General features: G+C 47.6%; 1 protein-coding gene across 2 annotated transcripts in view; it reads right to left on the bottom strand.

The window, feature by feature from the left end:
• Positions 1-9913: 9913 nt before the first annotated feature.
• Positions 9914-20906, bottom strand: part of RALY (RALY heterogeneous nuclear ribonucleoprotein) — a 44304-nt gene continuing 33311 nt past the window's right edge. The window contains exons 2-9 of one of the 2 annotated variants that reach the window (XM_052650605.1): positions 17483-17747; positions 16280-16352; positions 16044-16091; positions 13894-14060; positions 13097-13210; positions 12699-12889; positions 11453-11501; positions 9914-10272 (exon numbers count right to left, since the gene is read on the bottom strand). In XM_052650605.1, coding sequence (XP_052506565.1) covers positions 11457-11501; positions 12699-12889; positions 13097-13210; positions 13894-14060; positions 16044-16091; positions 16280-16352; positions 17483-17747 — 903 coding nt within the window. In that variant the 3' untranslated portion in view covers positions 9914-10272; positions 11453-11456. The remainder of the gene's footprint in view (positions 10273-11452; positions 11502-12698; positions 12890-13096; positions 13211-13893; positions 14061-16043; positions 16092-16279; positions 16353-17482; positions 17748-20906) is intronic. The other variant, XM_052650606.1, reaches the window with a different exon arrangement.

Here is a 20906-nt window from a genome sequence, read left to right as displayed (position 1 = left end):
GAATTCTTTTTCATTATGTGGGGATTGTTGCCACTACCTCACAGCTGAGTCCTCCATCTGTTACCATATGAGGAAATATAAGGTGCTAAGTACCTTCCTTAGAATTTTCCTCCTTGTTGGCCACTAAGAGAATCTTAGAGATACAGCCGTTGAGTATGTCTTATAACTTGCTGGCACACCAAGAATAACCGTAGTCGGGCATCTGTTGGTGAGAAAGTGCTGTGGCTTATGCAGTAGAGAGAACTCTTGACACTCCAAACCATGATGGCTAGAGGACACTTTTCTTTTTCCTCAACTTGAGTTCTGGATTTGAAAAATGGCCCACCACAAATGTTTTTTTCTATTTTCTGTATTAAAGTAGATTTTGAATGTGATCATGAGAAACCAAGAGGTGATTCTGATTGTGTTCCACTTCTGGGGCCTCCTTCTGGTTCTGCCTTCTGTGGTTTTGGCCAAAAAGGTATTTCCCCCCTGAGCACAAGAGAAAAGATCCTCTTAAATGCCTGCTGTGATCTGCCTTGCACACACTTGCTGAGGGTAAGGGCATAATGTTGCTCCTTCCTCTTTCTTGTTGCCAGACTATTCCAGGAGCAGTCACTCAGCCTTGAGTGTCTTGACCATGTTGTGTTTAATCACTGTGACCCAAAGTATAGGCCAAGTGTTGTAAGGTGCCTTGGTCAAGAAGTGGTAGAGGGGGCAGAGCCCTCCCTCAACCCAGTAGGTCCTGAGGGGACTACACACTGGCTGAGCTGCCAACACTGCCCTGATGAACTCAACTGCTGTTTATTTCATCTTCCTTCTTTTATATCTATATCCACACAGTTCCCAATTGTCAGCTGTTATTGCGTGAATAAACCGAGGATCAGTGCCTCTCGTGTAATTAGTGCTTTTGTGCCTATATATGTGTGTCTTGTTCATTTCTTTAGTCGGGAGACATGGGATTTTAGAATTTGGTGTTGGTGACAGATTGGCAGTTTCAACCCCAGTTCTTAAGTCCATTCTCTGAAACAGATTGTCCAGATGGATCAAGACTTCAAGATAGTCCTGCTGAGGTACTATTTGGTCAAAATTGGACTGACTGTAGCAGACCCATTCAAAATGACGAGTTACCCTAGGTTAGCATTCCCAGTAGCATCAGCCTCTGTTCTGTCTACTGTACCATCTCAGACGAGCCAGAGCCCAGCTGGAAGGGATCTTCTACGGAGGAACAAAGCAAAGGCCATTGAGGGTTTCTGATCAAGAGCAATGTTCAAGTTATAAGGGAATCAGACCATTTCCAAAGTGTCTTCAGAAACTTAAAGGGTGTTCCTAATTATGCTGGGGGTTATGGGGGGAGTTTTTTGAGACCAGATAAACATGTTCCATGACAGAAGTCAAAGTCTTTTGTATGTGGATGTGCATTTTCTCAAGCATATAAATATGTAGTTATATCTCTTGACTTCATACCTGCCCGCAGCCTCATCTATGGAAAAGTTTAAACTTTTCCTAAGATCTCCTGGCTCTTCTCAAGTCTCTGCCCACTTTATGTAAACAACTGTTTTACCCTCAGGTCACCATAAGTGCTGAGAGCAGAGTTTACGAGTTCCTTGATGTATCCCTATACCTGGAGCAAGCAGAACTTAGCTTGTGGGTAGTAAGTCAGGGTTTTTTAGCTCTCTCTCCCCGCAAACATGTTGTAGACTAAGTGTTCAGAAAAAAATGCGGGGCTGGACAGCCTGAAGTGTGAGGCCCCAGCTCTGACCTGGTCTCCAAAGTGCATATTTGAACAGAACATCAGACTTAACGGTATGTTTTTAGATGTCAGTCTTTATAGCATGTGGTAGTGTTTATCTAATTAAGATGAATTTATAATTTCAAAGTTTTAATTCCTATAATCCTATCACCATAGAATCTTTTCATATCAAGAACATTTTCCAAGTTAGTACAGTGTTTTTTAAAACTGCATTAATTATTCATGGTATACCATAGTTTATTGTCAGTACCCTAAATGGTGGATATGAGTATAGGCCTTGAACAGTCTAGACTGGCAGCCTCCTATCACTGATTATATCCTGTATTCTCATCTATAAAATGAGAAAATGCCTATCTCAGAGATTATGAAACATTCTATTTAAAGTGCTTAACCCAGGCCTGCCTGCCTTGCACTGTGCACGATCTTCCTTCTGTACTCCCCTCAGGCTGAATTAACCTGGTCAGAGGAGAGAGACGCAATGGCTGATAGTACTTGTGAGCGTATACCCTTTCCCGAAGAGAGATGCTCTGCCTTTGCCCTGCCAAGTGTGCAAATCCTGAGGACTATAGGTATTACTTATCTATTTTTATGGTGACGGTAGCTTTTGACCTTGTGAAAAACTGCTCTGCTTTCAGACAGGGTGGCTACCTGTCTCCAGGAGCATCAGTTCAGTGCAGTCGCTCAGTCGTGTCCGATTCCTTGCGACCCCATGAATCGCAGCATGCCAGGCCTCCCTGTCCATCACCATCTCCCGGAGTTCACTCAGACTCACGGCCATCGAGTCCATGATGCCATCCAGCCATCTCATCTTCGGTCGTCCCTTTCTCCTCCTGCCCTCAATCTCTCCCAGCATCAGAGTATTTTCCGAGTCAACTCTTCGCATGAGGTGGCCAAATTACTGGAGCTTCAGCTTTAGCATCATTCCTTCCAAAGAAACCCCAGGGTTGATCTTCAGAACGGACTGGTTGGATCTCCTTGCAGTCCAGGGGACTCTCAAGAGTCTTCTCCAACACCATAGTTTAAAAGGATCAATTCTTCGGCGCTCAGCCTTCTTCACAGTCCAACTCCCCACAGGAAAAACCATAGCCTTGATTAGACGGACCTTAGTCGGCAAAGTAATGTCTCTGCTTTTGAACATACTATCTAGGTTGGTCATAACTTTCCTTTCAAGGAGTGTCTTTTAATTTCATGGCTGCAATCACCATCTGCAGGGATTTTGGAGCCCCAAAAAATAAAGTCTGACACTGTTTCCCCATTTATTTCCCATAAAGTGATGGGACCGGATGCCATGATCATTTTCTGAATGTTGAGCTTTAAGCCAACTTTTTCACTCTCCTCTTTCACTTTCATCAAGAGGCTTTTTAGCTCCTCTTCACTTTCTGCCATAAGGGTGGTGTCATCTGCATATCTGAGGTTATTGATATTTCTCCCAGCAATCTTGATTCCAGCTTGTGTTTCTTCCAGTCAAGCGTTTCTCATGATGTACTCTGCATATAAGGTAAATAAGCAGGGTGACAATATACAGCCTTGATGTACTCCTTTTCCTATTTGGAACCAGTCTGTTGCTCCATGTCCAGTTCTAACTGTTGCTTCCTGGCCTGCATACAGATTTCTCAAGAGGCATGATTAGGTCGTCTGGTATTTCCATCTCTTTCAGAATTTTCCACAGTTTATTGTGATCCACACAGTCAAAGGCTTTGGCATAGTCAATAAAGCAGAAATAGATGTTTTTCTGGAACTCTTGCTTTTTCCATGATCCAGCGGATGCTGGCAATTTGCTCTCTGGTTCCTCTGCCTTTTCTAAAACCAGCTTGAACATCAGGGAGTTCACGGTTCACGTATTGCTGAAGCCTGGCTTGGAGAATTTGGAGCATTACTTTACTAGCGTGTGAGATGAGTGCAATTGTGCGGTAGTTTGAGCATTCTGTGGCATTGCCTTTCTTTGGGATTGGAATGAAAACTAACCTTTTCCAGTCCTGTGGCCACTGCTGAGTTTTCCAAATTTGCTGGCATATTGAGTGCAGCACTTTCACAGCATCATCTTTCAGGATTTGAAACAGCTCAACTGGAATTCCATCACCTCCACTAGCTTTGTTTGTAGTGATGCTTTCTAAGGCCCACTTGACTTCACATTCCAAGATGTCTGGCTCTAGATTAGTGATCACATCATCATGACTATCTGCGTTGTGAAGATCTTTTTTGTACAGTTCTTCCGTGTATTCTTGCCACCTCTTCTTAATATCTTCTGCTTCTGTTAGGCCCATACAATTTCTGTCCTTTATCGAGCCCATCTTTGCATGAAATGTTCCCTTGGTATCTCTAATTTTCTTGAAGAAATCTCTAGTCTTTCCCATTCTGTTGTTTTCCTCTATTTTGCATTAATCACTGAAGAAGGCTTTCTTATCTCTTCTTGCTGTTCTTTGGAACTCTGCATTCAGATGCTTATATCTTTCCTTTTCTCCTGGGCTTTTCACCTCTCTTCTTTTCACAGCTATTTGTAAGGCCTCCCCAGACAGCCATTTTGCTTTTTTGCATTTCTTTTCCATGGGGATGGTCTTGATCCCTGTCTCCTATACAATGTCATGAACCTCATTCCATAGTTCATCAGGCACTCTATCAGATCTAGGTCCTTAAATCTATTTCTCACTTCCACTGTATAATCATAAGGGATTTGATTTAGGTCATGCCTGAATGGTCTAGTGGTTTTCCCTATTTTCTTCAATTTGAGTCTGAATTTGGTAATGAGTTCATGATCTGAGCCAGTCAGCTCCTGGTCTTGTTTTTGTTGACTGTATAGAGCTTCTCCATCTTTGGCTGCAAAGAATATAATCAATCTGATTTCGGTGTTGACCATCTGGTGATGTCCACGTGTAGAGTCTTCTCTTGTGTTGTTGGAAGAGGGTGTTTGCTATGACCAGTGCATTTTCTTGGCAAAACTGTCTTTGCCCTGCTTCATTCCGCATTCCAAGGCCAAATTTGCCTGTTACTCCAGGTGTTTCTTGGCTTCCTACTTTTGCATTCCAGTCCCCTATAATGAAAAGGACATCTTTTTTGGATGTTAGTTCTAAAAGGTCTTGTAGGTCTTCATAAAAACGTTCAGTTTCTTCAGTGTTACTGGTTGGGGCATAGACTTGGATAACTGTGATATTGAATGGTTTGCCTTGGAGACGAGCAGAGATCATTCTGTCGTTTTTGAGATTTGCATCCAAGTACTGCATTTCGGACTCTTTTGTTGACCATGATGGCTACTCCATTTCTTCTGAGGGATTCCTGCCCGCAGTAGTAGATATAATGGTCATCTGAGTTAAATTCACACATTCCAGTCCATTTTAGTTTGCTGATTCCTAGAATGTTGACGTTCACTCTTGCCATCTCGTTTAACCACTTCCAATTTGCCTTGATTCATGGACCTGACATTCCAGGTTCCTATGCAATATTGCTCTTTACAGCATCGGACCTTGCTTCTATCACCAGTCACATCCACAGCTGTGTATTGTTTTTGCTTTGGCTCCATCCCTTCATTCTTTCTGGAGTTATTTCTCCACTCATCTCCAGTAGCATATTGGGCACCTAATGACCTGGGGAGTTCCTCTTTTGGTATCCTATCATTTTGCCTTTTCATACTGTTCATGGGGTTCTCAAGGCAAGAATACTGAAGTGGCTTGCCATTCCCTTCTCCAGTGGACCACATTCTGTCAGTCATCACTCTCTCCCAAAGGTTTGCAACAACAGAGGGATAGTCCTTCAAGCTTTGTCCCATTAATGGTGGTGCTCTCCAGAGAAGAAAGGACGAATCACTTGCTGGGTCTCCTGTGATTGCTGTGGGTCCTTATCCCTGCAAACCTTCCCTGGTAACAGATACTCAAGAACCTTCTAATTACTGCCCCTTGCTTTAAGTGTGGCTTCTGTTTTAAACACAGTATTTGAAACCACTGGAGAACCAGCTGTTCTAAAGCTAAGTATTAACAGATATTCTTATTGAACGTCACCATTTTAATGGGCACTTTTTAAGAATTATATTCATTGTACAGACTTTCATGAACTTTTAAGTGAGCCAGGAACCAAATTAAAGCCAAAATATTACATGAGATATTAGCCAAACCTAACATGCTGGGAAACAACTTCACTATCATTAACTGTTTCGGCCTCAGGAAAGTGACTGCTTCACTTTTCAGTCCCAGCTCACTATGACAGACGTCTCTCACAGGGCCCAAAATCGGGCTTTTTTTTTTTTTTCCTTCTTCTGCACTATACAGCTTGTGGGATTAGTTCCCGACCAGGGACTAAACCTAGGTTTCAGCAGTGAAAGTGCCAAGTCCTAACCACTGGATTGCCAGGGAATTCCCTTCGTGTTCTTCCTAAATAATCATTTATATAATACATAGACAGTATGGCCTAAGTACTATCCCTGATTTGTGTGAGATCCTGTTCTAGGTGCTTTTGAACTATAGTGTTGAAGACTCTTGAGAGTCCCTTGGACTGCAAGGAGATCCAACCAGTCCATCCTAAAGGAGACCAGTCCTGGGTGTTTATTGGAAGGACTGATGTTGATGCTGAAGCTCCAATACTTTAGCCACCTGATGTGAAGAACTGACTTACTAGAAAAGACCCTGATGCTGGGAAAGTTGAAGGCAGAAGGGAGCGACAGAGGATGAGATAGTTGGATGGCATCGCTGAAACAAAGGACATGAATTTAAGCAAACTCCAGGAGATAGTGACAGATAGGGAAGCCTGGCGTGCTGCAGTCCATGGGGTCATAGAAAGTCAGACATGACTGACTCAACTGAACTGAAAGAGCAGACTGATGGGAAGTAAAAGACTAGTTATGTTATTGTAAAAGTCTTTAAGAGAGAAAAGGGGCTTAACCTGCTAAGGGAGTGGGACAAAGAACAGGTTAGAGCTACGACATACCTTGGAAAAAACTAACATGATGCTGACATGAGCAATAGGGTAAACAAATACACCATTCTCCAAGATGCAGGATTCATGAAAAGAAAGACATCGTGTGTGTGTCTCTGTCATGTCCAACTTTGCAACCCCATGGACTATATATAGCCCGCCAGGCTCCTCTGTCCATGGAATTTTCCAGGCAAGGATACTGGAGCGGGTTGGTTGCCATTTCCTACTCCAGGGGATCTTCCCAACCCAAGAATGAAAACCTGAGTCTCTTGTGTCTCCTTCATTGGCAGGTGGATTCTTTACCACTGCACCACCTGGGAAGCCCAAAGATGGGGAGGGCAGGGCTCAACTGAGGTCCTTGTGGACATCAAAGTGCAGCTATCAACTGGGTCTCTGTGTATGTCCCCTGGCACTCCTGGGGAAGACTGAGTTAGAGGCAGAGATGGTGGAGGCATGAATGTAAAGTCTGAAGCCATGGGTTTGGTGAGCCAGGAACTCATACAGAAAAATGATGAACAGGTGCCAGCGTAAGAGGAAAGGAAATTTTAGTATGTAGAGGAGGAGAGCTGTAAGAGGCTTGTCACATGAATCGGGAGAGGAATTTCAAAGTTCACACTACATCCACCTAAAAAGTGGCTGTGGAGATTAAGGGTAAAAATGTGCCTTTTAGATTAATAACAGACCCTCAGAAGTGGTTTACCGTTGTTATGTAATAATTATTTATGAAGACTGTGGCCACAGGTAGAGGGATTTTGATTTACCCAAAGCCAATCAATGGTCCAAAGGGGATTCAAACTCAGAACAGCTGGCTCAGAATCTTTTGCTGTTCTATTTGTATTTTTGTGGTTTCAGATGGCCCACTGCATATACAGTGTCCTTATGGGGCTTCCCTGGTGGCTCAGACGGTAAAGAGTCTGCCTGCAATGTGCGAGACCTGGGTTCGATCCCTGGGCTGGGAAGATCCCCTGGAAGAGGGCATGGCAACCCACTCCAGTATTCTTGCCTGGAGATCCCCATGGACAGAGGAGCCTGGCGGGCTACAGCCTGTGGGTTCGCAAATTGGACACGACTGAGCGACCAGGCACAGCACATGGGACAAGATCTGACCTGGCCAGGGTTGGCTAACACCTGACACTCACAGATCCATGTTTCAATTCCTTGCCCATAAAAAACACGACCAAACTATCATATTACTATTTCCTAATAGTCTTTAAAAACTGCTCCAAATCCTCATAAAGCACTCTAGCAGCTGCTACTGAATATTTTGAATTGACAAGTGAAATGAAGCCTGAGGTAGGTTAAAAACAAATTATGGTCATAAAGAGGAATTTGGATTCAGCCATACAATTTGTGTTAGCCAATGGAATGTTACAAGCATAACACAAGCAAGGAGCTTGATGAGCACCTACATATCAGTGCTTACCTGTCTTGCTGTCTAGATACTAGGAGTATGTGGCCCCCACTGTGCAACCACTTGACAACTGGGTGGTTATCTGGGACCAATCAATTTCCAGTAATCTGCCAGCTCACTTCAGCCACATGAGAGCCCAGATGAGATAGGCAGAACAATCACCCAGCTGGTTCAGAGCCCAAATTGCCAAGCTACAAAATCAGAAGCAAATTAATGTTCACTAATCACCGACTTGATGGACATGAGTTTGGGTAAACTCTGGGAGTTGGTGATGGACAGGGAGGCCTGGCGTGCTGCGATTCACAGGGTGGCAAAGAGTCGGACACGACTGAGCAACTGAACGGAACTGAACTGAAGGTGCTAAATTTCAGAGTGGTTTTGTTACACAAATGAAATAAGGCCCACTTACTTGTCTAGGCCAACCCCTCACACAGATGAGCAAACGGAGACCCAGCAAAGAAAAACAAATGCCAGGGTCACAAATCTTACCGGCAGCAGTACAGTGGGGAAGAGTCTTAGTTCCCAATCCAGGAAACCCACAAGCAATGGGAATCTACTAGGATCACAACTGATACTTTAAGATCTTGAAGGTATCTAGAGAATGTCAGTCCTTTGGGCAGAATCAGGTATCACGTTTCTTCATGATCTTTTGCTTTTCAAAGGTTGGAAAGAAAAATGAAACCTACAGAGGTCTCCTGTCCAGACAGGGAAGACAGGCCTGCGTGCGCAGGGTTTTGTGAATGTGAACCTCCCAACTCAAAGGCCCAAGTCTGGGCGTTCTTAGTGGCTGAAGTAGTTCTGGGGCTTTTCTGGGGTGCCAGGTTAGGGAATCCCATTCCTACTCATGTCCAGGGTATTTCCAGGTCCCAGGGTGATTAGACAGGGCCTCTGGGTAGGGCAGATGCTTCCAACCCTGGCAAAGGTTTTCTCTGCTTTTCTTGTGGCCTCTACACTTGGCATACTAAGCAAGCACATGGCCCCTGCTGTTCTACCTGTCCCCCCAGCTCTGAAAAGTGAGTGCTTCAGTCTAGCATACTGAGGAGGCCCTGTGCAATCTAGAACTGTTATATACAGTACAATGGACACACAGCACTAAGCTTTGGGGACACAGGAACATGGAGTCAGTCTTCATCTGATGTTCACCAGGCACCAAACCCCCTTTAGACTCTGGCCAAGTCCAGTCCAGGGCAGCACTTCCCTGCCTTGAACAGAGGGAGATGTGCAGGGGGGCGCTGAGCAAGAGCTGGGCTTGACCTTCCGTGTGCAAGAACAGACTGCAGGTTCAGGGACCGGAGTACTATGCTGCACCATGGGCCCTTCAAGGGTAGAGGCGCTTCCTGCAACCCTTTCCTCTGGACACCCTCTTCATCTCTCCAGACTGACCAATTCCTCAGGGTTACTTCTCAGTCCAGGTCTGGATCTCTGACTCACAGCCTCAGCTACTAGCCTCTCTTCCCTTGCTGCCCAAGATCCCTGTGAACAAATGTCCTAAACCAGGTCACAGAAGAGGAGAAAGTGGTGAACTGTAGAACCATTTCAGAGCTGTGAAAGACCAGACTTACTGAGACTGAGGCCTGAACCTACCACTGCCTGACCAAGAGGATCAAAAATCGTTTGGTACTTCAACCATGAAGGTGCTCTTGTGGGCACTGACACATCTGACCCTCCCCGACAACTCTACTGGTCATTTTAATCCCCATTTTAGTCAAGGACACTACCACCCAGGAAGATCAGTATCTGGCACCCTGGACAATGCTCTCTGGCAGGGAGGAGTGAAGGGAAGCACAGAAGGGCGTGCAGCAGACCTGCTTTCTGGTTGGACAGGAGGTCCAGGGTTCCTTCACAAAAAAACACAACCATCCCATCTCAGAGCAAGTTGGGATCCAATCTTTTTATTGTCAAGGTCCCCTCCCTGTGGGCCCCACCCCGCTCCAAACCTATAGAAAAACCCCAAGCCTGGGAATGTCCTGGGGAGGGGAGGCAGAGTGTAGGGAGACTGTGCTCTGCCCTCTGGCCTGGGCAATACAAACAGGGAGGGTACGTGAGGAAGGGATGCTGATAACTCCACCTGCAGAGAATGCGCCACTGGCTGATACACGTGAGGGAGGTGGTGCCTGCTGCCAGCTCTCCTCTGGGACCCGCTGGGGGTGCTATCCAGGGGTGGGTGCCCAGCTTGAGGCCTGGTACAGTGCACGCCTTTCTCCTGCTGGTGGCCATCGCTCCTGTCAGACTGAGAGAGACAAGAGAGAACGAAGGCTGAGAGGAAGAGCCCCTTTGTGCTCTAGGTAACAAGGTCCGGGAAGATGGGAAAGTGCAATGGCGCTTGCTGTTTGCAGACAGGCATGCCTGTGCCCTCGCTCTGGCTTCCTAACTTTCTGGCCATGAAACCTTGGGTGACTCTTCTCCTTTCCTAAGCCTCCATGTCCTCACATGAGTCCCCAGCACCTCTCCTTCAAACTGGCTGAACAGGTACAACTTAGCCTCCCAGGTAAAACAAACCACGAAGACTGCCTAAACTTAAAGGTGCGGTAGAGCATATACAGACTCACAGCACGAGTGTGTCATGCATAAAGATACTTCTGTTGTTTGAGACCTTCCTCCACCCAATTCTGTCATGCCCTGGAAAGGGTCCCCAAAGGAATGGGGCAGAATCTGGGCAGAGCTGGTGTGGCCAGGCTTCCCTCTAGGGTGGGGCAAAGCAGGGTGGTAAATAACCAGAGAGTGAGCTTTGAGGCCACACAGCAATAGGTTAGAATCTAGGCTCCACCAGTGATCACCTTTGGATCTTGTGGGATATGTGCTTTATCTCCCTGCCCTCTTCAGTGTGTCAGTTTCTGTATCTATTACACTGGCACAATCACAACCCTGGGACACACAGGACATTTCCTCCCGACAGGATCCAACCCCAGCCTCTAACTCTGGCTCCCTGTCCCTACTGGGCGGAGTTGGGACTGCAGTTGCAGGAGACTGGCCCATTTCCCACACACCAAGGATGGCAGGCGTTCTGCCTCTGCTCAAGGTGTTCCCTCAGATGCTTTTCCCTCCGTCCTCAACAGGCTCGGCTACACATCACCTCTTCCACCGCACCCCTCTTTTGCCCCCTGCCTCTCCAGTCCCTGTCATTCTGCTCACACTGGGTGGTAAGGGTCTGTTTTCCTCCACTAGACTCAGAGCTCCTTACAAGTGGGGACAGGCAATGCGCTGGGCATGTGCTGAGGGAACTCCTGTTGGGCAGACCTGGCTAGCCCAACCACGATTCCTGCTCCACAACCCACCAAGCCCCACCACAAATGGGCATGGCAGGATGGCGGGGGACCAGAGACCCTTTATGGATGGACACAGTACTACCCTGCCAGGTCTACTTCATGGCAGGCCCTCTGCTTCACCCTTCCCCACCAGGACCCCCATACCTGCTTACTGCAAGGCCCCATCCTCCGCGTCTGTGTCCTGGCTGTGCTCCTGAGAGGAGGAGACAACAAGGACCATACATCACTCACGGCAAGTCTGTCCTGCCCTGGGACCCAGAGCATATGTGGAGGCCACATTCGGAAACGGGGAGGGGCAGTCAAAGGGAATAGCTGCCTCGGGATTCCAACAGGGCAGTCTGAGGGCCCCTCAAGAGAGAAAGGACCAGTCAAGGAAGTTCTAGGAGTGGCAGGGGACACATTCTCCATAGAAAGTCCTTCTCAGACTGGAGCAGACTGAAAGCCTAGTAGACTGGTGAGCTCCCCATCTTAGGAACATCTAAGCCTTCATTTGGACCTTTATGGAGACTATGCCTGAAAAGAGTAAAATGGGGTCTCTGGCTAGGTTCAAATAAGGAGAGACAGGCTGGGGACAAAGACCTTTCTCTCCACTGTTATGGCCACAAACCCATCTATCCTTATACCAGGACCCAGCCACATGAAGACCCACTGACATCCAGGCTCCAATCCTGGCTCCACCCTCATTAGCCACAAAGCCCTGGGACAAGCTACTTGACTCCTCTGAGTCTCAGTTTCTTCATGGGTAAATGTAACAAGAGTAACACTTTGCAGTTCAGGGCTACTGTTAAGGTCAAATGAAGTTACAAACTGTGAACTACAGGGCCTGTTGCTCACTAACTATGAGGTAGATGAGTAGCAGGCACACCTCGCCTTCAGAATCTGGTCGACCTTTCCACTTAAGATGAGCTCCTTGCCTCAATCTGAAGAATTCCAACACCAAACAGGAAGCTTGCTCGCCCCGTCTTGAGACAGCCTGTGTCAAGCTCAGGCAACAATGGCTTTTAGAAAATCCTCAGGTAGAGCAGACCCCTGCACTGCTTGTGGCTTCCCCAGGCAATCCCCCTTCTCCTGTTCCCTGGAATTCTGCAGACCATGAGCCCTTGACTCTTCCCTTCTCCAACTCATGGGGAAGATGGAGTCCAGAATGGGCCTTGGGATAGAGAGAGGTCCGCCACAGTCCTCTGTGGGGTTTCTGACTGACAGCTGAAAGAGCTAAGTACTCTCTGTTCATTTCCCCCTCTTCTTCACAGGATTAGAACCCCTGGCAAGGAAGGAGGGAGCTCACAGGGCGGCCAAGCAGTCAAGAGGTACCCCTCTACTCCCTGCAGCCCTCCTGCAACCAGAGGTACACAAACACCAGTCCCAGCCGCCCCCCATGGCAGGCCCTCACCAGCTCTTCCTCGCTGTGTGTTAGCAGCCCCTCCTCATCACCATCGTCTCGAGCCTGTGCTTCTCCCTGGGGCGTGCCCGCCTCAGAAGCTGTGTCCTCCGGGGGGGCCGGGGGCCGGCTGCTGCCGCCAGGACCACTGCTGCCGCTGCTGCCGCCACCGCCGCTGCTACTCTCGCCCTTTTTTTTGCCATCTTCAGGGAAAGGGGTGAGGAAGGGAGAACAAAACTCAGCCTGGGGCACCTGCCCAGGGTAGCACCTTTGTAGAGCCAAGGCCTCAGCAAGGTGGGTCCAGGTGGGATCGGAGGCCACAGCCCCTTCTCTGCCCCGTGCACCATCCTCCCCATGCTCTGCCCTGTGCCCCTGCTCACTGATCTGGGCAAGGACCCTTGGAAGCTGACCTGGATTGGCCTTTTGCTCCTCGGCAATCTGCTCCAAGCGCCCCAGCAAGGCATCAATATTGGACTTGATCTGGGTCAGCTCTGTCTTGATGGTCTGCAGCTCACTGCTCTTTACTGAGAGTGGAGGGAAGTACAAGGATGTCAACTGAGGGCTGGGAGCTTGACGCTAACACCAGACCTTAGCCCCATTCTGTCAAGCAGGAAGATAGGCCAATGGCAGAAACAGTCCTCGTCCATGGTCTTTTTCTGGCCAGGGAGAGGCCAGAGCTGCCTGTGGCACCCCCTGAGACTTTCTTAAGGCCATTCCTACAGTAACGGGCCTGGATTTCCTCCCCACCCCCATGAAAGGGACAGGGATGGATAAAATGGAGGTGTGTGGTATGTACCTCTGTGTGCACCTGAGCAAGAATGTTTCTCTGCTTATGTTATAGGATGGTATCTGTCTTTCAAGGTGTATAAATGTGAGTGCTTTACAATCAGATTTCCTGAGTGCCTGACCACATGCACACCCCAGAATGACTGTGGAGTAGCGAGCCTGTGTGGACCTGTCCTTGTCCTGACTAAAAGATGACACCATTTCCTCATTGAACTCCACGTCACAGCAACTGGGCCCCACCTCCACAAATGTCAGTCTTTTCCTCTTAGAAATGCATGAAAATACTCACTTGGTTGTATTAGAGCAGCAGAACTGTGGGAGATTTGTTCCTTTATCTATTTTCCAATGTAAAAAAATGTGATTCTATTATTTTGCCAATGACAAAATGAAAATTATCTAGGAAGAAGATAGAGTCACTCACACTTGATCTTGGCTGTGCCGGTGGTGATGGCTGTGGAGCGGGCAAAGAGCTTGACAGGTATGGTGGTTTTGACACGTCGGACCAAGGGGACGGTGACCCGGGGTCGCTTCACAGGGACTGCTCTGGGCACTGGCACTGGTGACAGGCGGCCCCGATAGTCGAAGAGCCTGTGAGAGCAAATGGGCCAGAGGCTGCAGCATGGCCTGTGGCCAGCAGGGGGCACTGTGGCCTTAGACCAACACATGTAGGGCTGGTGAAGGGCTGGGCAGCCTGCACTGCATACCTTTGCCTGCTCCCAGTTAAGTCCTGAGGGTGAAGAGGAAGGCCTTTCTGGACCTCAACAGCTACTGGAATCCTTACTACATCAACCTTTCCTACCATCCAGGCTGAGTAAGGGTAGGGGAGGTGACAGGGGTTTAGAGCCCCATTCAACAGAGGAGCAAACAGAGCTGCCCCCAAGACAGACTTCCTACATCACCCTAATAACCAGGCCTGCTCTACTACTTGACTTGCCTTCTGCTCAGCCAACTGCACCCTAAGCTCTGGTCAGAGTTTGCAAATCTCCCTAAAGCAGTACAAATGCCCAGCTGGACAGAGGTGTGGGAGTGGGAGTCAATTCCTCAGCCTGCCCAAGCCTCAGTTTTCCCACATGCCTAGTGAGGATGACGACCCCAAATTCTGTCCTCCCACATCCCCACAAGACTGCTGTGAGGACAGAATATGAGAGAACTTAGTTTAAAACACACGTTAGAAAATGTGATAGGTGAAAAGGCCAGGGTACTGAGACCCTCAACTCGATGGGTCTATGACCTCAGAGGCATGAGGCTGGACTCCAAGCCCCTTTCCTCATTCTGGGCTTCCAATCACCATATCCTCACTCCACTTAGGAGATGGAGGAGCTGGAGGCCCAGGGGAGTATCAAGGTTTAGCAACTCAGTCAGACCCTCTGTGCCAGACAGTATGCTGACCCCCAACGCCATCACACAGCCCTTTCCAGGAGGGCTTCTTTTCCTTATCAGGCAGAAGCTCCGTAGGCTGAGTAGGGATTTTCTCCCACCACTGCTGCTCCTACCACCTCCCTGCAGGATCACTGTCCTGATGACAGCCAGGACACCTGCCGACAGGAGGCAATGCAATGACCCATGCCTGGGTAACTCCTTTGTTTAGGGAGCTCCTGCCCTGGGGTGACGATGGCTGGAGATGGAGAGTCTCTGGGAATGGATCCAGTCCCGGACCCTGCATTTCTGCCCCTAAGGGGAGGGGGCGGCTCTGGCCTTGGTCAGAATCTCTGAACCACAGAATCCCAGAGCTGGAAGAGCCCTGAGGGATCACTTGATGCAAGCCCATTTCAGACTGGGAGGGGATGTGCCAAAAGTCATGTAATTCATTCAGTGGCAGAGCTGAGATTAGCACCCAGGTCTTCTGACTCCCAGGCAAGGGCACTTTCTACCACACTGCACTGTCTCCTAAATCTTCTCACAGGTGAGAAAACTGAGGCTCAGAGAGGTTCTGTTCTTCCTGGACAGCCTGGAGAAGGCTGAGAGGGTGGGAGGGAGACAGAGAAGTGGAAGGAGAAGTTTGGGCCAGCCCCCACCATGATTTCCACAAGAATGTGGCTGGTGCCATGGAGGTTGGGGTCTGGGTGGGTTTGGGGGTAGGTCATAGCCTACCAAGCACTAACTCAGACTTCCCAAGGAGGGCTGGCCTCCTGGGTGTAAATACAAGGCTAAGCGGCTCAGGCTGAGTTCTGAGGTACCTTCAGCTGGCTGGGCCCTCAGGGAGTTAACAAGGAAACTGCACAGCAGTGTGAAGGCTCAGATTCCCTGCATCTGGTTCTGTACTCCCACTTGCTACATTTATATGTCCCTTGGCTGTCCAGTCCCATCAAGTCTCACCCCAGGATCAGGAGGAGGGGCAGTCAGAGGGTTAGGAGACAGTGTGGGCCGGGGAGAGCTCCGGCCTGGGCACCTATACAACTGGACCCTAGTCCCAGCTCTGCCACCAATTTGTGGAGCAGCCCTGGGAAGATGACTATCCACAACTCTGGGCCTCAGTTCCCACTTGGAGGACTGAGTGGGCTGCACCAGCAATCTCTCAGAACCCTTCCAGCTTGGCTGCTTCATGCCTGGGCACGCCCCTCCCCCGCTCACCTGTCGTAGAAGTCGTCCCGGTAGTAATCATAGTCAAAGCTGTAGCCACTGGGGAGACAAAGGGGAGAGGGCCGGGGCTTAGAGATGGCCACTCAGCCCACTCTCCACAGGCCCTCATCTCCAAACACCTCCCCAAATTCTAGGCTTGGCATCCCATTACCACCAAATCTCCCTCTGTGGAAAGAGGGACCAATCCCACCTAAACAGAGACAGACAAACAAGACAGAGTGCCCCACCTGTATATGGCAGATGCTGCTCTCTTTAGCCCCTTGGGTCTGTTGGGCTTCGGCTCTCCAGCCATGTTTATGTCTGTATGGAGAGAAGAGGCAGAGTCAGATGCCGATATATTGTCAGAGCCCATACACCTATCACCCCCATGGACATGTACAGCAATGTAAGTGTTTACAAAAGATGCACATGGACTGTACTCCCTAACATGGACAACAGAGGTCTTCACAAATAGACTCATACACTACATACACGTAACTTTACATGTTCATATACATTCAGACACAGGCAGGCTTACAATCATACATGCACACACACAATGTACATCAAATCATATGCATTCCCAAGGTCTCTCACATAAGCATAGACATCACACACACACCCTCACACATATGTTCACGTATCCGGGAAGTAAGATCACACACTCAACTTCACTCACACTTGGCTCTAGCATCCTATATGTAACTGCCCATATGCAAATAAGCCAGTGCACATTCACACCAACCTTTCACTGAACATCTTTATGCCTAGAGTAGAGTTCAACAAATCTCAGGAACTCAATAAACACTTGGTAAATGAATATACGTACATCTGCTCACACACTGAAGTACATTCTGATACTTGAAAAAAGCTGGCTGGGCACTACATATATACCCAGAAAATAAGGTGTGTGTCCACATATTCTCCACGTGACTAGTTGCATCCACTTAGCACATATTCAGCAATACACATATACACATCCCTTCTCAAACATACACAAATACACAGAAGTAAGTGAACACATACAAAAGCTATACATGCTTCCAATGTGGCCACATCACACGCATGTAACACCAAGACCAAGCTTCATCTTAGGCTCCCCTCCTCCTGGCTCTCAGAACAGGTTCTAACCCAAGCCAAAAGCAGCCCAATGTAAGAGGCTGTGCTAGTCCACTCTCCCCTTTCTCTGAGGGATCTGCATTTTAACTGGAACCCTTTCACTGCGAAAGCAGGGGCAGCAGTGTTCGCCTGAAACTTCTAAAATTCTCCATACAGGCACTGCCATAACTTAAATATAATTAACTTATTAACTATTTAAGTTAAAACATCTCAGACAGGGGTAGTGGGTTATGGGGGACAAGACAGAAAATGGGATAAAAGAGGAGCTAAAGAACGCAGGTCAGCACCTGCCCAGGAAAAATCCTGGGGCAGGGCCATGAAGAGATGCTTACCCAGGGTCTGGCCGGCCAGCACTCGCCCATTCTCTCCCACCACAGCTGCCCGGGCATGGCGCTCGTTGGCATATTGGACAAAGGCATAGCCCTTGTGCACAGAACAACCGGCCACACGGCCATACTTGGAGAAGATGGTCTCCACATCTGACTTCTTCACCACAGCTGTGTTGAGGTTTCCAATGAAAACCCGAGAGTTGATGGATTTGGGGTCATTCTTGTTGGTTACGTTGCTCGTCTGGATCTTCAAGGACATGTTGGCCACCTGAAGAAAGCAAGCCACTGTGAGGCTAGGATCTGAGTTGGGTTCATGGGCTGCTCATGACCCACAACCTGGCTACACTGGATGGCTTTGTTCCTTCCTACACACATGCCCCTATCACACCCAACCTCCCCATCTGTGCTTGTTTCACTGGCTGGTGACCTCATACAGGTGCTTTACCTATGTTCTATTATATGGTGCTGACGTGATGAGCAGAACCGGGACATTTTACATGGGAGGAAATGCAGTCAGAGGTCACAATGCCAGTGAATAACAAGACAGGAATTTGAACCCTGTCTGCTTGACTCAATTCTTCTTTTTAAATTAAGGTTACACATTGGTTTATAACATTACAAAAATGTCATATTGACTTCAATTCTTTCAAACCCACTCCTTCTTTAATGCTAATTTTGAATGTTGCCCCTTGCAGGATCTAAATTTGAAGATCTCCCACAGTTTTTCTTCTGTTCCTTCAATGGTAGAACCACAGCAAAGAGGTCACAGGGTAATTGCAAGTAATGTTTGCTCTAAAACAGTATCATATTATGTGCAGTCTGATCCAGACATGGGCCATGGCTGTCTTTATTGATATCAGCCATTTTAAAAGTGAGTTAAACCTCACTGAGCACTAAGGGTGGCATGCAATATTGAATAATTACAAAACTCTGTAAGCGGTATCATTATCATTCATATTTTACAAAAACAGACTCCAGCAAGTTCATTAACCTGCCAGGAACAGGTATTCAAACCTAGGTCACTGGTCCATAAAGCCCATTTGTATCAAATTTATCACTCTCCTTCCCAGTGTGAAATCCAACTTAAATACAGTTGAACCAATTATGGGCTTCAACTGCATGGGTCCATTTTTATGTAAATGTTTTTCAATAGTAAATATTACAATACTGCCCATGGCCCATGGTTCCCGTGGTTGGTTAAATCCACAGGTGTGGAAGAACTGTGGATATGGAGGTTTGTTAATTATACACAAATTAAACCCTGTATTGTTTAAGGGTTGACTATACTACAGTCAGTCAGCACATTTATCTGAGAATTGTTTTTAACAAATTAATTTTTGGAGTTATCCATTTTACACTTACTATTCAGATTCTGTTCTCTTTGCTTACAGATGATACTTTCTCTGCTCTCTGCTCTCTACACTCAAGCAATGTTTTTTATCCCAAAGGGTTGTACAAATCTCTCCTACTCCCCTTTCTGGACAGGTCAGAATCTAGGCACAGGCTCCAAAGGGAAAGGGAAAAGGAGGTTCAGTTCCAGTAGGAAAGGCCTTGGCATTTATATTCCTGGCCCAGTGTTCTGCTCACTGGCATGGGTTGGTGCAACTCCCTTTTGGAACACTCCTATCTTGAATTTGACCCTAAAACTATTGGATAAAGTGCTAAAGAACCACCAACCAGTGTGCATAAATCAGCTTAAACTAACCATAAACACCTGCCTATTTACTTAATATTTGGGGGGAAGAGGGAACTTCCTTTTAGTGAATTAGAGAGGAGCTGAGTAATAAGCTGGGAGATCTGTATCTTTTGTCCCACTAGGGTAAAAGGCCGTTTCTCCTCAATCCTCCCAGCTTAAAAGTCGGCACTTTCTGACCAGTAGATGGCACTGTTTGCAAGGAAACCACAACCTGGGCTTCAGAGATTCTGGAGAAGAATCTGCTCCTACAGTAGTTCTTACAGAAGCAAGGATATGCTGGGGTCAAGCATGCATCATCACAGGGAAAGATGAGGGGCTGAGAGGGCACTGCTACTGATGAAGAGCCTGGTGCCAGCTTCGGAACTAGCCTGGAAGGACAGACTTCTTTTGTTACTCAGTTTGCCTTTGCATTCAATCATCAATATTTATCAGCCTAACCAGTGAGGGACACATAAAGAGATTGCCCATGAAAACACTTAACATACTGTTTTTATGAAGAAGGAAATGCTCAATGTATGTGGGTTTCACCTCACAGTTCTCTGACAATCCCTCTCTTACCTGGATGACAAGCCAGGTTCAAGGTTCAAAGGTTAACTCCTTGCACATCCATGAGTATGTAAGAAATTTGTGGGGCTCCTCCATGAGCATCAGATAACTCTCCCCTTTGGTTCAGCTCAAAGTCATGAAGTTTTGGTCCAAGGAGATGCCCCTGCTTTTGGCTGGAGGGAGCCCACCAGGTCAGGTGTGTGGACCAAGATAGAAAAAAGAGAAGGGGGGATGACAGTTCAGAGGTCTACTGGTTACTGCTGCTGCTGCCAGTTACCTGGCAGGGACATGACCATCACTGGGTCCCCTCGGACTTCTTCCTGTTCAGCAGTGTTAATGACCTCTACCGCTACCGAACAGGAAACACTGTTGTGCACCTGTGCTTGGTGCTATAGCGGGATCAGCATTCATCCCTTGGCTAGTGAGCCAAGTCCTCTGGGTTTGGCTCTACCCGATCACCTAGGGTTTGGGACAATGTATACAAAAGGACTTTACAAACTCTGAAGCTCTTTATATGAAAAATTTACTCTGACTAGTTGGAACATCTCTGTTCTACTAACATAGCCATCTGGGGGCTCATCCTAGGTGAGAGTCAAGGTCAGACTGGAACACATTCTGTACAATGCCAAGGAGAAGAGGTCAGAAGCAGTATCAAATGGGGGTCAGTTCTCTGATCCACACAGAAGAGACTTAGGAAATGTACGTATGTGGCTGCTCTGCAAAGTCAAGGAGAAATGTCTGCCTGAAGCCTGTTCCAGGCTGTATTCCCAATCTGCTTTCAAGGTCTGCACACTCTTCAGAGGGCAGGCTGTGCTGCTGTTGTGCATAATCTCAAGGGGCAGGAACCTTTGGGGATTCAGAGGAATGGAGTTGGGGGTGCAAAATGAAAAGGAAGTGTGCTGAAACTACCTCTCCTGGAACTGCTACATTCAGGTACAAAATCCCAAATTCAGATATGGTCTTCCAGGATGTTATGAACATACCAATTTGTTAGCCTCATTTATAAGTTATAACCTTTCAATGTTTAGACACATGGTACGTGGATCTCCATTTGTACTCCTGTTCTACCTTGCAAATGTGAGAGGCAAGCCTGACGAAGTTGCACAGTAAATGCTCAATGAATGTTGGGAGGAAGCAGTGAGGATGATATCCCAGAAGGTGGTGAGAAGGGCTCGCGGTGGCCCT

This window comes from Budorcas taxicolor, chromosome 13 (genome assembly GCF_023091745.1).
Source record: "Budorcas taxicolor isolate Tak-1 chromosome 13, Takin1.1, whole genome shotgun sequence".
NCBI classification, from domain to species: Eukaryota; Metazoa; Chordata; class Mammalia; order Artiodactyla; family Bovidae; genus Budorcas; species Budorcas taxicolor.
The sequence above is the reverse complement of the archived record's forward strand: the minus strand, read 5'-3'. Positions and strand labels throughout refer to the sequence as shown.